Source organism: Benincasa hispida, chromosome 7, assembly GCF_027475165.1.
Source record: "Benincasa hispida cultivar pf3 chromosome 7, pf3_genome.v1.1, whole genome shotgun sequence".
Taxonomy (NCBI): domain Eukaryota; kingdom Viridiplantae; phylum Streptophyta; class Magnoliopsida; order Cucurbitales; family Cucurbitaceae; genus Benincasa; species Benincasa hispida.
In genome coordinates, this window is record NC_143484.1 from 20,398,799 (window position 1) to 20,414,441 (window position 15,643).

Genomic DNA, 15,643 nt, shown 5'->3' on the forward strand with positions numbered 1-15,643 from the left:
CCTAATAATAAAGTTACTGAAATTACATTATTACTAAAAAGTTATGCGGGGTGTTACAACTGAGTTAGTGGAGTTGACAAATGAAGCCATGCAGAAGATCGGGGCTAGAATGATAGCAGCGCAAAGTAGACGGAAAAGTTACGCAGATGTTAGCGTAAAGATCTGGAGTTCGAAGCATGTGACAAAGTGTTCCTGAAAGTAGCGCCGATGAAGGGTGTCCTGAGATTCGAGAAGAAGTGCAAGCTAAGTTCGCGTTTTATAGGGCCATTCGAGAATTTTGGAGCGGGTCGGCTCTGTGGTTTATTGTTTGGCCTTGCCACTGTCTCTCTTTGCGGTCCATAATGTATTTCATGTCTCCATGCTGAGGAAGTATCTAATGGACCCATCTCATGTGGTGGACTTTGAGCCCTTGCAACTAAATGAAAACTTGAGTTACGAGGAGAAGCCTACGCAAATTGTGGCCAGGGAGGTGAAAGTTTTGCACAGCAAGAAGTACCACTGGTGAAGGTTCTGTGGCAGAACCATCAGTTTGAGGAAGCAACTTGGGAGGGAGAGGACCAGATGAGAGCACTGCATCCAGAGCTCTTCGAGGATTAGAACTTTCGAGGACGAAAGTTTATTAGGGGGGAAGAGTGTGACACCCCAAAGATTTGTTCTTGTTAAAAAAAGAAAAAAAGAAAAAAGAAAAGATTGATGGTTAATTTAGGAAAAAAAGAGAAGGCAATTAGGGTTATAAAGGATTTTTTGGGGCCTCGAGTTGCATGCAAAAAAAAAAAGAAAGAGAGAATTTTTTTTTCTTTTCCCTTCTTCTTCCTCCTCCAACCGCACGCCCCCTCCCTCTCACCCCCAACTGTGCAGTCGCCACCCAGAAGCCATCTCCTTGTCCGTCGAACCGAAGTGTCCAACGATGAGCCGATCACAAAGCTTCGTCTGCCGCCCGCCTCCTCGCGCCTCAGCCCAGCGCGTTTCGACCATGAGTCTTCAACTGCTCGACCGTGAGTCTCCAGCCGCCTCTGTTCATCCATCGCGCGTCAGACCGTCGATAGCCGAAGCCCAGCGTGCGTCGGTTTTTCCATCAATAGTTGAAGCCCAGCGCGTGTCAGATCGCACACCTTGTTCGATCGCACACCAGAACAGTGCTGGTTGTTGCCGAATCGTGGTTGGTTCTGCCTAATTCTTCTGTTCGAGGTAAGTTTTGGTTCCCTTTGGTAGCCCACTGTCTTTTGAGATTCTTGGGCCTAAGCTAACCTTCACCCATGGAAATTGTGATTGGTTTCAGGAACGTGTGGCAGTGAAGGAAGTTTTCAAGTAGAGTAAGGTTTCGTTTTGGGACAGTTCGTTATCCTGAGGTAAGTGGTTTACTACCAGTTTCGCCCTAAGATTTTGATAAGCCTGCTGAAAATTTTTTATGTCATATATGAGTAAACTGTGATGAAATCTGTTATGGGCAATTGTGCTGAAGTTGACGTATGAGAATACTGTGATAAAGTTGGACGTAAGGGTAGACTGGGATACTGTGATAAGGTTTGATGCATGAGTAGGCTGGGGATAGTGTGCTAATGTTGATGTATGAATAGACTGTGATAAGACTTGATGTATGAGTAGACTGTGATAAAGTTGATGTATGGGTAACAGTGTTAAAGTTTGATGCTGATTCATGGCCTTGATTACATAGTTCTAGGATTCATGTTTGTATACTTATGTCTGAGATTTTAATGACTGTTAGTCCTTGTGCATTTTGGTCCAATGGAAAGACTAGCAGATCACTGAGTGGGTCCAATAATGGGCTGCTTACTGAGTATATTTTTATATTCGCTTTCTTTCTCACCCTTTTCTTTCCCTATTTTTCAGATAAGAGTAATGAGCGCATGGCAAGAGAGATCCGTGACCTGGCCATTAGGACGATTTACTGCTTCCGCACTTAGTATCATGTTTAGAAGTTTGGTTTAGGAGTTAAGCGTTTTACACTCTCATGAAAAATTTATTAATTTTATTATTTGACTATTCAATTGTCTTCATTTTAAAGTTGGGTTTAGGGGTACCCCGAACGATAAATCTTTATTTTAATTTATTTTTGTTTTAGTTTATTTATTATTATTTAATTATATTTTCTTATCTTTACTCATTTGAGCATTATTAAATAAAATTCGACTTTTATTTGATGATTTAAAAGAAAAAATACGATTAAGCCTATGCATGCATGAAGTAACGTCCTAGAATTAAGTAGGAAACTGAGGTCGTTACATATCAACATGTTGATTGGTTTCTAATTCCATTAAAGTCTATCAACATGTTTGTTTAGAAGGATATCTATCAACGGTCGATTTAAGGTCGAAAGATAAAACAAGTCAAAAATCGAGATCTCAATTTATAAGAGTGTATGTTTGACCGTAGAGAAATGAATAGTTACAAAATATACATCAAAGTTGCAAATATTACATGATCGTGGATATGAATAACACAACATTTCAACAGTAACAAGTAAAGATCAAAATGTCAAGTATCTTGTACTAAAAGAATGTCATTCAAATTAAATATCCTTCTAAACAAACATGATTATCTAAAGATTTTGATTGTCTATATTCTCGAAAAGTAGACCATAAAATTAAATTACATTTTTGTAAGTGCTAATAGGTTAAGATGCTTAGAGGATCAACAATGAAACAAGAAAGAAGAATGATGCCAATAAATAAAAATTTTATTCCCATTCAATTGAGGATTCTTGTACAAAAAATTTCACCTCACTGTAAATCAATAAATTAATCTTATGATCATCAACAACAAAGAGATTACAAAAGTTATGGCAGATAAAAACCACCACCAATAATATTACAAAATTCTAGATTCCACCGACAACAAAGGGAATACAGTGAATTACACAACAAACAATAAACAACAATGTCAATGTAAAATAATAATAATAATAATAAATCAAAAGTGTTCCAAATTATATGGTTTAGTCAGATCCTGTAAGCAAAAGAAATAGCTCCTCATCGGTTATTGCTCCCATTTCCATTGCTCTTTCTAACGCACTTAATCCTCCACAATCTTTGATTGATGGTTTTGCACCTCTGTTTATAAAGTTAAAAAGAGGTAAAAACACAGGCAATAAATTTGTATAAGAACACCAATATCAATGCAATTCATATTTATTGATAGTTCTTTGTTTCGAACTATACCGATTTTCAAGACCGGAGCTATCAACCACCCGGCCATCTCCGAAAGATAATTTCTATTTGATTTATACTCCATCCCATCGGATAGAACATTGACATATAAGTTGCTGTCATTATTGTCTATACTATAGACAAAAGTCTATCTATATATATATAGATATATATGATCCAGTATACCCCTTTTTGTGAAGTAAAAAAAGCTTACCCTCAATCCATCAAATGGTATATTTTGTTGGTAGATTGGAGGATTAGAAACATGACTATTGCTTTCCAATTGGCTGTTTTTGCATTAATTGTTACTTCATCAATCTTACTGATTAGTGTGCCATATACACTTCTAGTTTGATTCAAGCCACTATATCATCAATTTTCACCTTATTTTATAGTATTTTTTAAGATCCCATTTGGTAACCATCAGATTTTCGATTTTTAGTTTTTGAAAATTAAGCCAAAAATTACTTTCTTGCTTTTGTTATCTATTTTCTACCAATGTTTTCAAATACCAAATCAAGTGTTAAAAACTAAAATAATTAGTTTTTAAAAACTTGTTTTGATTTTTGAAATTTGGCTAAGAGTTCAACTCCTTTACTTAAAAAAGATGAAAACCGCCCTAAGAAATTGAAAAGTAATAAACTTCATTTTCAAGGGAACCTATTTGAGTTAATAGTCGTGTAAAGTAGTTCTGGGAGTACCAATGTCGACATCAGAAAACATTCTAACCACATGCCAACTGCCCAAGTCATAAAAAATTGAGTACGTTAAAACTTTGTTTATTATATGATGGAAAAAATGAAGAGTTAGTCCTCCATGTTTATGAGAAATTTCTAACTTCATCCTGTGCTAGATAAAAGTTGAGCCTTATGCTAATGAATATTGATAACTAATTGTTAAGCCTTATGCTAATTTTCAAGTCCAAAGTACAGGAGAGTGTTAAGAGTATTGATATAATTTATAAGATTAAATTTATTGGGACCTATAAGCTAACTGGGTTGAGTGGGGTGATCTAATACCTATGTGTTTTGAACAAAAGGGTGTTTCTTCAAGGTAGCAACAGCACCCCCACTAAACCCCCCACCACCACAAATACCAAACAGTATCAACATAAAGAAAAAAAATAATATATAAATAAAATAAATGTAACAGACAGAGAACATAGTGTACCTTCTAAGTAGCAACTTAGCCAACTTGTTGTTTTCCTGGGAGATGCATTGGTGCAAAGGCGTCCTTCCATGAGAGTCGCACACATTTATATCGGCACCAAATTGCAATAATAGTTCAAGCATCACTTGATTGCCATTTTGACAAGCGAGATGCAATAGTGAGCAACCTTGAAGACTATTCCTTGACTCATTAGAATCCCAACCTCTCCTGAACGATGATGGATTATGTGATTCTCGATTTCCCAAGGGTTCCTCGTCCAAATGTGGGCTTGAACTCACACTGACTACATTATCATAAGTTGTGTTGACAATCGACACGGTTGAAACTGCAATGAGACGGTATGCTTCCCGCAAGTCATTTGTTTTGACAGCTTCCCAGATACTTTTTGCATAAGAAATGTTGCCGGGTGCTTCATTATCCTTACCCACAAACTGTTTCTCTACATACTATTTAAGGAACAGAAGCTAAAAGTCATACACTTGAATGAAAAAACTTGTGAAAAAGAACTGTAAGCTAGGTGAGAAAATTACAGTATGAAAATACAAACATATCCCAAGAATAAATCCATGGATGTAAGTAGTCTTAAATGGCCAATAATCACAATAATGTTGTGCGGTTGCTGGCAAGGAATTATGAATAATTAAATTAAAATATATATGAAAAATAGGAAATGGATTTCAGACCTTATATATCAAAAGCAAATGTGAAAAACGCAGAGGAAAAGTCTCTTCTACCTTAGCCTGAATGTATCTCTCCCTAAGCTGAATGGCATCCTTGGGACTTGGTTTCGGAATTGAAGTGGCTACGGCATGTTGTGTATTATTGCTGCAAAAGTTCTTGCTTTTAGAATTCGATTGTAAATACTTGAAATTTCCTTATCAGTCAGCAGCCTATAAAACGGTGTAAATATCTACTATCTTGAGAATAAAGATAAATTGTAGGAATATTTTGCTATATTCTGTAAAATATGTACGAACAATCAAATTTTAAAATAAACTCAAAGCACCAAATGACCAATACTCAAGGAAATATTACCTTCCCGTATCTGCAAGAAACAATCCCTCCCAAATAGAGTTACAATAAGCATTGCCCAAGTTCCTAAACAAGTCCAGTATTGAAGGCTCCCAGACTTTGACATCTAATATTATTGATCTCACCTGCAAGAGCAGGAAGATAAGCCCATCAGTTTTTCTTTTCACATGATTAGGTTAATATTCTTTTCCAGACTCACACAAGTTACAATGGTCGTAATTCATTTTCTTAGAAAAATTGGCTATAGATCCTGAAGGGAAAAAAATTTACATCTGGCTATATTTGTTACTGGAGAGAGATTCTTTCAATTCTCTTTTTTTCTTAAGAAGAAATAATTTTATCACTAATTTAAACTAATAGGTGACTTTTAGAAGATATTTTTTAGTTCACTTTTCAAGAGCATGTTGTTAATTAAATTAATCATCCTTGAGCTCTCAAATAATCCAATTTAAGTACTTGCAGTTAGATTCATTCTCCTACTTCATAATGCATAAAAGAACCTCAACTCCTGCCTCGACTCCCGGTTGAAAAGTACCACATTCCTTGTATGTATATAAAACAGATTCCCCCCCTCCAAAATGAAAAAGAGACCTCTAATTTGATCCATTTATGAAACCCGACAAATGTGTGTAGAATAATAAATAACAAATAATAACAGCAAATATAAGAGTAGATGCAATGTATATAGGAATATATAGATGTCTCAAGAAGGAAGGAAAGATAAACAAGTAGCTTTTACTGCTCAATGGGAAAAGAGCACAATCTCATTTCCTAAAATTTCTAGAATTGTTTCGGGCGAGTGCCCAAAGTTCCCCACCATTTAATAGTACAAGGACATTAACATTCTCATTTCCTACAATTTGTACAATTGTTTCGGGAGGATGTTCAAAGTTCCTGTTAGGAACCAAGGTAGTATAGGATGTCTTTGTCCCACATTAGTTAGAATGGGATGACCAATGTGGTATTTAAGTTGCTTGGCTCTTCCACTCCAATAACTGGCTTGTAGAGTGTGGGTCTCCAAGGTACTTATGTACCTAACAATGGTATGTGGTATCAAAGCTAGTTGTACACGTTCTGGACTGGAACTGGCAAAGGGTTTTGACCGGATGTGGCTGAGTGAAGTACCGCCATAGTAGTCAATAGAACATCTACTTTCTGGGATGGGATATTGTTAGGAACCAAGGGAGTATGGGATGCCTTTGTCCCACATTGGTTAGAATAGGATGATCAATGTGGTACTTAAGTGGCTTGGTTCTTCCATCCAATAGCTGGCTTTGGGGTTTGGTTCTTCAAGGTGCTTAAGTACCTAACAGTTACCCTCCATGTGTTTCATGTAGATATTGGGCATGACATTTATTTTACTAATATTTCTGTCACAAACATGTTCCAAACTTTAGAATTTAAATATAATATTGCTGTATTATTAAGCAATATTTTCCAAACCTAGAAAAATATATAAGTAGGAAAGCCCAAACCCACCAGCACAAAAATCAAAATCCATAATGATAACAAGATTAAGCTTGATTCGAATACCTTCGAAATATGGACACCAAGATTACGGTGAACACCAGAGCATTCTATGCACAATAAAATGCCAAGGTTCAGAGATGCCCATTCAGGTTCTGGAGTGCCGCACTCTGCACATAGATTATTTCCAGCGATTTCTCTTAGTATCTTAGAAACAGAATCTACTTGGCTGCCATCTTCTAATCTTTTTTCAGGTAGTGTCTGAACATTATAATCGTCGCAATTTTTTTTGTCACACTCGGGATGTTTTGCTTCCAGGAATGGCTGCAGAAGATTCAAAAGGCTATCAAAAGCATCCATGCTTTGATCCTTTGTCACTCACACACATATACACACGCTAAATAAAAGTAAATAAATAAATAAACAATTATTGGGACCAAACCTGTTGAAGAAAGTAAAAATTGAAAAGAGATGCAATAGCCCCCGTGATTTTATTGATCCAGTCCATCCTATCTGCCTCATTTTCGGCCTAGCCCAAAGAATAAGACAGTATCAATAAAGTTTTTGTTGAACCAAATGGTGTTCCATTCATTAAGAGAGCCCAAGAGTTTAAATAATAAGTACAAGTGGAAAAACTGAACTCCAATTTTTTTTTTCTTTTCTTTTTTTTTTTTTTTTTGTTTAATTTACCCTCCAGGTAAGATAGAGAATTGAAGAAAGCTTGGTATTGGGAACAGAAAATTCAAAATCCTCCCAGAAGGGTTGCGAAGATAAAACCGTCCGCAATATTTGGGTTTTACGCCAATACTGTTTTGAAATGTTTATTCGAAACAAAAAGTAGGAAATTTACTTCTAACATTTGCATGTCTACAGGTGTAAAATTGCTTCTTCAATGCATTATGTCCATACTTCTTAATGATGCAGCATACTACCCAAAAAATATGATCCGATCATGTGACAGTAAAGTACAACACTTCTCCCTAAAATTTCATATTCATATTTGATGTTTTAGCAGAAAGAAAACTTTTCACTATTTTCTACTAAAGTCTACCAGTTTCTATATTATAAAAAGGAGACTAAAAATAAAAGGTAAACTACCAAATTTAACCCCTAAACTTTAAGGAACAATGAATGTATTAAAAGGATATTATATCTAACACTTTTATAATGTTATTTACACTAGAAAGAGCAAGGCATGGTTGCATGCGGTCCCTTTCTCTCTTAAAAATTCTGTGGGATACACGAAAAGCTAAGCCACTAATATCGTGGTGATGGTTATACCTCAAAAAGCCAGTAAAGCTAAGATTTTCGGTGTTTATTATATCCTTCCAATCAAGAAATAACTTATAAGGGCCGTCCTACATTCAACTTTGAAAGAAGTTGAAGAGAAAAAAGAGCGATAAGGAAGTGAGAGAAGCTTGCAGAAGTGCTTCTAGATCTCTTGGAATAAGGCAAAATTTTGAACTAAACTTTCTTGTTTTCATAGGGGAAGAATTGTGGAGATGAAATCCTTATTACATTTAACGCATACAAAATTGGAAGAAAAGAAGGATAGTGTTGAAAATAAGGGGATGTTATGTATTAGCCCTAAGGGCTTTTAAGTATTTTTACTTTGCCCTATTTTTCCTTTTCTGTATTAGGGTTTTCTACAACCTATTTATATCTTGGTCCTGTCTAGTACGAGTGCAAGTAAAAACAATAATAAAAAGAGTTTTCAGTCGTGATTTTTTCTCCCTGTTCTAGGATTTTCCACGTAAATCTTGTATTTTCTTCTTCTATCTTTCAATATGGTATTAGAGCATGGTGACGAAACCCTAGCCGTTCTTTGACGAAAATCAACCTCAGCCGTCGTTCCATAATCATCACCAACGACCTTAGCCGACAACAGGACCACTGCCGAAACAGTTGCTGCCGCTGCTGGTGTCACTGACGATGTCGCCGCCAACATCACCTCTACCGCTGTTCAAGCGACTGTCAATAGATACCTTCAATTGCTCCACCTCGGCTCGACGCAGACACCGCCCTCACATGGAATCCAACCACCCAACAGCGCTGACGCACGGAGACACTGACGCTGATGCTTCCTTCCTCGGTGCTGTTGCCGGCGCCTTCTAGTGTGCCAAACCCCATCACTGGTGCTGCTGTCGGCGCTTTCAACCTTCCCAACATCGGCCACCCGAGCAACGCTAATGTCGACGGCTAGAAGTACGTGTTTGAAACGGGAGAGTCGTCATCTTATCCTAGTGGACAGCAACCAGCCGCATTAGCCACGGTCCGTCACGTGCAATTACCTCCAAGCCTTTCTCAACATGTGCCAACCAGCCATGGTGCTTCGGGTTTGATGGGTCTATCTCCAATGGTGGTCCAACAACAATTAGCCAATCTACAACAACAAATTGCTGCTCTCAGGGCAGCCCTTGGGACTACCACAAATCTCTAATCGAACCCCGAAAATTCAGATTTATCTTTTGGTCTACCGATGTATTCAGAGAATCGGGTAACCGCCTTCTCTACTTTACCTACGACAAATTTTTTATCTGGATCTACAGGAAACTCTACAGGTTTCTTAACAGGGGAGAAGCTAAATGCCCAGAATTATCTCTTGGTCTCAATCCATCGAGATGACCCTCGAGGGGCGTCACAAGTTTAGGTATCTAACTGGTGAGATACCGAGACCTAGACCCGGAGATCCTCAAGAGCACATTTGGAAAGGAGAAGACTCCTTGCTTCGCTCTTTGTTAATTAACAATATGGAACCAGAGATAAGAAAACTCTTACTGTATGCTGCAACTGCTCGAGATATTTGGGATGCAGTATAGAAATTGTACTCTAAGAGGCAGAACGCGTCACGTTTGTACACTTTGCGCAAACAGGTTCATAAGTGCAAACAGAGAACAATGGATGTTACTTCCGATTTCAATAAACTGTCTCTAATCTGGTAGGAGATGGATGTATGTCGTAAAATTGTCTGGGATTGTCCATGTGGTGGAGTTCAGTATTCAAAAATTGAAGAAGTTGATCGCGTTTATGACTTTCTTGCTGGTCTGAATTTCAAATTTGATATAGTGCACAATCGAATACTTGGACAGAGACCGATACCGTCTCTCATGGAAGTTTGCTCTAAGGTTCATTTAGAGGAAGATAGATCGAGTGCTATGAACAATCCTATTGTCTTTACCATTGATTCTGCTGCGTTTGGTGTAAAATCATCTGGGCTTGATGGTGACAAGCAGAATGGTAAACCACCTCCAATGTGTGAACATTACAAAAAACTTTAGCATACTAAAGATCAGTGTTGGAAGTTATATGGTCAACCTCCAAATGGCAGACATCATCCCCCAAACGATAAGTCAAACCTTGGCCAAGCACTTGTGAGTGATTCTACGAATGGTGCTTCACAATCTCAATCTCAAGTGAATAACCAGAATGACCGTGGTATTGTTGGGGTCGGTGCTATTGCCCAATCAAGTACTTCTTAGTCCTTCAGTCTCCTTAGTATTAATGATAAGAAACCATGGATACTAGACTCAGGAGCTACAGATCATTTAACTAGCTCGTCTGATCAGTTTCTCTCATATTTTCAAGCACTGATAATGAGAAAATTCGGATTGCAGATGGGTCCTTTGCTCCTATTGCGGGAAAGAGTCATCTCTCTCCTTTTGAGGGCTTAATTTTACAGAATGTGTTGCATGTCCCGAAAATATCTTCCAATTTACTATATATTAATAAGATAACTAGAGATTTGGACTGTCAAGTTATTTTCTCACCTGATACTATTTTCTTTCAGGACTTGAGGTCAGAAATGACGATTGGCACTGCCCGACACGATAGGGGACTCTATTTCCTTAATGATGATGCTTCCTCTAGGAACTATTCTAGGACTAGTTTGTTATCTTCTTGTTTTTCAACTTCTAAAAAAAATTATATGTTATGACACTTTTGTCTTGGCATCTAAATTTTCAATATATGAAGTATTTATTTCTTCATTTATTTCATAATGTTGATATCTCTTCTTTGTCTTGTGATGTGTGTATTCGTGCAAAACAACATCGGGTCACCTTTCTATCCCAACCCTACAAACCTTTCCAACCATTTACTCTTATCCATAGTGATGTTTGTGGTCCTTCAAACATGACTACCTCTTCTGGGAAACGTTGGTTTGTGACATTTATTGATGATCATACTCGTCTTACATGGGTGTTTCTTCTCACTGATAAACTGGAGATACCTTCGATATTCCAACAATTTTATACTACAGTGGACTCAGTTTAACACCAAAATTGTCATCCTTCGTACTGATAATGGCCATGAGTTCTTTAATCACTCTTTTCATGAGTTTTTGGCTTCTCAAGGCATTGTCCATCAAAGCTCTTGTGCTTATACCCTCAATAGAATGGGGTGGTTGAACAGAAAAATTGTCACTTTATTAAGGTTGCATGGTCCCTCATACTTTCTACTTCTCTTCCCTCTTATTTATGGGGGATTTCGTTCTGACTGCAGCCCATCTTATCAATCGGATGTCTTCCCGTGTTCTTCAACTCCAAACACCTCTTGAATGCTTCAAAGAGTCTTATCCAACCACGTGTCTTATTCCCGATCTTCCCCTTCGGGTGTTTGGGTACACTGCCTTTGTCCATAGTCATGGTCCTAACCACAATAAATTTATCCCTCATGCTCAGAAATGTGTCTTTTTCGGGTATCCTCTTCACCAACGAGGTTTTAAGTGTTTTCATCTGTCTTCACGGAAGTACTTTGTTTCTATTGATGTAACGAGATAAACCTTTCTTTCCTATTAGTCCTCTTCAGGGGGAGAATACTAGTGAAGATACTAATTGGTCCACATATCCGATTCCTACAGACTTTCTTCCTGAACCTATCTTGGGCACGAATGATACTGTCCTACCTACCAAACAAGTTTCATGGATAGTACTACAAGAAGAATCTCAAAAAGGAAACAGTGCGACCTGTTGCTCCCCCGGCTACAATCCATGAATCGGAACCAGCACCAGCTCAAGCTCAAGATACTCATATTTCTGATAATAATGATGTTTGTGTTGAGGGTGATGTGTGATGTGGTTGAGAGTGACAAAACTGATATGATAATTCCAAAGAATGACAAAGTTGTAGGTAGCAATGAGTCATTAGGAGAAACACAGGAGGGTGAGACTTTGCCGCAAGTAACTGAGTGTGACCACCGTTCTCTTACTGATGAGGGGTCAGGCAGAACAAGGAGTTATGATGCTTCTCTTCATATACCCATTGCTTTGAGAAAGGGTGCCAGGTCATGCATTAAGTATCCCATGCATAGTTTTCTATCTTACTATAATTTGTCTTCTGAGTTCAGGGCTTTCACTACTAACCTGGATACAGTAACAGTACCAAACAATATACATATGGCCACAGAAGTTCCTGAATGGAAGGTTGCGGTCATGGAAGAGATGAAAGCTCTTGAAAAGAATAATACGTGGGATCGTATGGCTCTTCCTAAAGGGCATAAAACAGTTGGGTGCAAGTGGGTGTTCATCATAAAGTAAGTCTAATGGAACTCTTGATAAGTACAAGGCCAAATTGGTAGCTAAAGGGTTTAATCAGATTTATGGAATAGACTACTCAGAAACTTCTTCTCCTGTAGCGAAGCTACATACAGTTCGAGTCCTTTCTTTTAGTGGCAATTAACAAAGACTGACCTCTCCACCAACTTGATGTAAAACATGCTTTTCTAAATGGTGAATTAGAGGAAGAGGTTTATATGAGTCCTCCTGGTTTTGAAGCTCAATTTGACCATCAAGTTTGTAAACTCTAGAAGTCTCTGTATGGTTTGAAACAGTCTCCAAGAGCTTGGTTTGACAAGTTCACTACCTTTGTTAAGTCCCAAAGTTTTACTCATGGGCACTCTGATCACACCTTATTCACAAAAAAGGTCAGTATCAGGGAAAATAGTTGTTCTAATTGTGGACGTAGATGATATTGTTTTTTCAGGAGATGATGTTGCTGAAATTATCAAGCTCAAAAAGAAAATGGTCGATGAATTTGAGATTAAGGAACTCTTGGAATGGAGGTGGCAAGATCAACAGAGGGGGTTTCTGTTTCTCAACGGAAATACACACTTGATTTGTTGAAAGAGACAGGTATGAGTAGATGTAGACCTGTTGATACCCCTGTAGAATTCAATGCTAAGCTGGGAGATTCTATTGACAAAGTTCATGTTGATAAAGAGAGATACCAGCGTCTGGTGGAAAAATTGATTTACTTATCTCATACTAGACCAGATATATCTTACGTTGTCAGTGTAGTTTGTCAGTTTATGCAGACACCTTACAAGGAACATATGGAAGCTGTAAATCGGATTCTGAGATATTTGATAACTACTTCAGGTAAAGGTCTGATGTTCAAGAAAACTGATAGAAGATGCATTTGAGGCTCACATCGACTCCGATTGGGCAAGATCTGTTATAGACAGAAAGTCAACTTTTGGATACTGTATGTTTGTGTGGGGTAATCTTGTTACTTCGAGAAGTAGCAAGGTGTGGTTGCTAGAAGCAGTACTGAAGCAGAATACAAAGCTATGAGTCTAGGAATATGTGAAGAAATCTGGTTGAAGAAAGTTCTATCTGATCTTCATCAAGACAGTGATCTATTTATGAAGCTCTGTTATGATAACAAAGCACCTATAAGCATAGCCAACAATCCTGTGCAACATGATAGAACAAAACATATGGAGATCGATAGACACTTCATCAAAGAAAAACTGGACAGTGGCAATGTTTGTATTCCTTACAACCCTTCTAGTCAACAAGTTGCTGATATTATCACCAAAGGATTACTCAAGCAAAGTTTTGATTCTTGCTTTAGCAAGTTGGGTCTAATTGACATCTACGCCCCAACTTGAGGGGGAGTGTTGAAAATAAGAGGCTGTTATGTATTAGCCCTAAAGGCTTTTTAGTACTTTTACTTTGCCCTATTTTTCCTTTTCTGTATTAGGGTTTTCTATAGCCTATTTATATCTTAGTCCTGTCTTGTATGAGTGCAAGTAAAAACAATAATAAAAAGAATTCTTCTGTCGTGGTTTTTCTCCCTATTTTAGAGTTTTCCACGTAAATCTTGTGTTTTCTTCTTCTATCTTTCAATAGATAGAAAAAGGCAACATAACAAAGGGCCAAGCATACCTTTCATTCAAGAACAGGATGAGGCAACAGTACTTGTTGCACATACTAGTGCCAATTAGAAAAAACTACTCAACTCTATGTATGCCTTTGGTTAAATGGGTTAACAGAGTAAAGGTCAACACACCTCTGGTCCTTCTATTAGAGTGATAACGATATTGAAGATGTCCAATTAGTCAACGAGGAAAGGATGGGCCTCAAGGTGGATAAAACCATTTAACACTTCTGCTTTTTCGGGGAATGTACACAAAAAAATCATGCAACGAGCACTCGTGCGGGTCCCAAGAAAATCAGAGGGGGAATGAGACCACGATTTGAAAAATCAAGGTCAAACTGGAGAGGGAACCTTGAAGGGCACCCAACAACATCGATATCAACTTCTCGTATTAGATTATCTTCTTTAAAGTTACAACCTAAATAAGACCTCAACAAAGCAAAACCAAATTCGACAAAAACCAACAAATGGGTGAGGAGAGAAGAAGGGAGTATGGGCTACGAAATATTTCATCTAGCGGCTCAAAGAGATGACTCAACATTTCCATGAGGAACAGGTAGCTAGAATCCAGAAAATAAAATCTCGATACTATAAGACAAAAGGAAAAACCTCCAACTCAACTACATCCATTCCATTTAGTTATAGTTTCACTAATGAAAAGAAATAATATTAAAAAAATAATAATAATACCAAGATGTAGGAATTAGATTCCAGTTAGCTATGTGATTGCCATTGAAGAAAGAAAATATAGGTCAGGAATCTGTCAACAAGAAACATAAACCACATTCTTTTATCTATTACTATTCCTTTGACTTTTTTACTTTTCCTCTTGTTGTTGCAAAAATCAAAGTATTCATTTATATTGCATTCAACTATCTGTTACGCAGAAAATAATGTGATTTATGGTCTCCGACATTCAAGCGTAGATGCTAGAAACAAAAATAGCTGAGAAGAAAACTGAAAAGCTAGGATGAACAAAGCTAATTTGAGAGCTTAAAAAAAAGAAAGTCACCAGGATAGCTAAGTCAACTAATTACCTGCAAAGTGAAGGTCTTAGAGGGAGAAATTATTCTGAAGCAAAGTCGTAGATCTGAATCCTCTGCATCCATCTTTATTGTAGACGTATGCAGGTTAACTGTAGAACAACGCAAAATTTCTTCATTGAATGACAATGCCCTATTGTGCCTCGCACGGAATCTACCAAACATACTGTTGTTGTGTTCATCTGGACGATTGAAACTATGAGACTGTTGGCCCTGAAAGAGATATTAAACACGTTAAATTTACCAAAATCCATAGATCAGTTCTCAAGGATTTATTTACTTTTATAATTATTTATATTTATGTCATCATAATCATTGTCTAGCGTACTGCAAATATAAATCATACACAGGGAAATGCTCTAGTAAAAGGTTTCCACCTAGAGCAGAAATAAAACGACAAAATAAAAGGGCAATTTGAATTCATAAAGTCCCTAAGATAGTAAGCATATAATCCACAGATTGACCTTTCAAGCAAAAATAATAGCACATAATAACATCACACCAGCAGTTGAAAATACGAGAACACTTACAAATACCCAAGGAATCACCTCCAAACACGTCTCAAAAGATATTTTTATTTATTTCAACAACAAATTTTATGATTAA

At 37.4% G+C, this 15,643-nt stretch overlaps 1 protein-coding gene across 9 annotated transcripts in view; it reads right to left on the bottom strand.

Moving 5' to 3' along the window:
• Positions 1 to 2,677: 2,677 nt before the first annotated feature.
• LOC120081740 (ADP-ribosylation factor GTPase-activating protein AGD4-like) overlaps positions 2,678 to 15,643 on the bottom strand; it is a 68,719-nt gene continuing 55,753 nt past the window's right edge. For all 9 annotated transcript variants that reach the window (XM_039036845.2, XM_090315548.1, XM_039036846.2 and 6 more), the window contains 7 exons: positions 15,032 to 15,250; positions 7,279 to 7,365; positions 6,903 to 7,160; positions 5,373 to 5,494; positions 5,072 to 5,162; positions 4,338 to 4,783; positions 2,678 to 3,071 (listed from right to left, as the gene is read on the bottom strand). In XM_039036845.2, the coding sequence (XP_038892773.2) occupies positions 2,957 to 3,071; positions 4,338 to 4,783; positions 5,072 to 5,162; positions 5,373 to 5,494; positions 6,903 to 7,160; positions 7,279 to 7,365; positions 15,032 to 15,250 (1,338 nt within the window). In that variant the 3' untranslated portion in view covers positions 2,678 to 2,956. The remainder of the gene's footprint in view (positions 3,072 to 4,337; positions 4,784 to 5,071; positions 5,163 to 5,372; positions 5,495 to 6,902; positions 7,161 to 7,278; positions 7,366 to 15,031; positions 15,251 to 15,643) is intronic.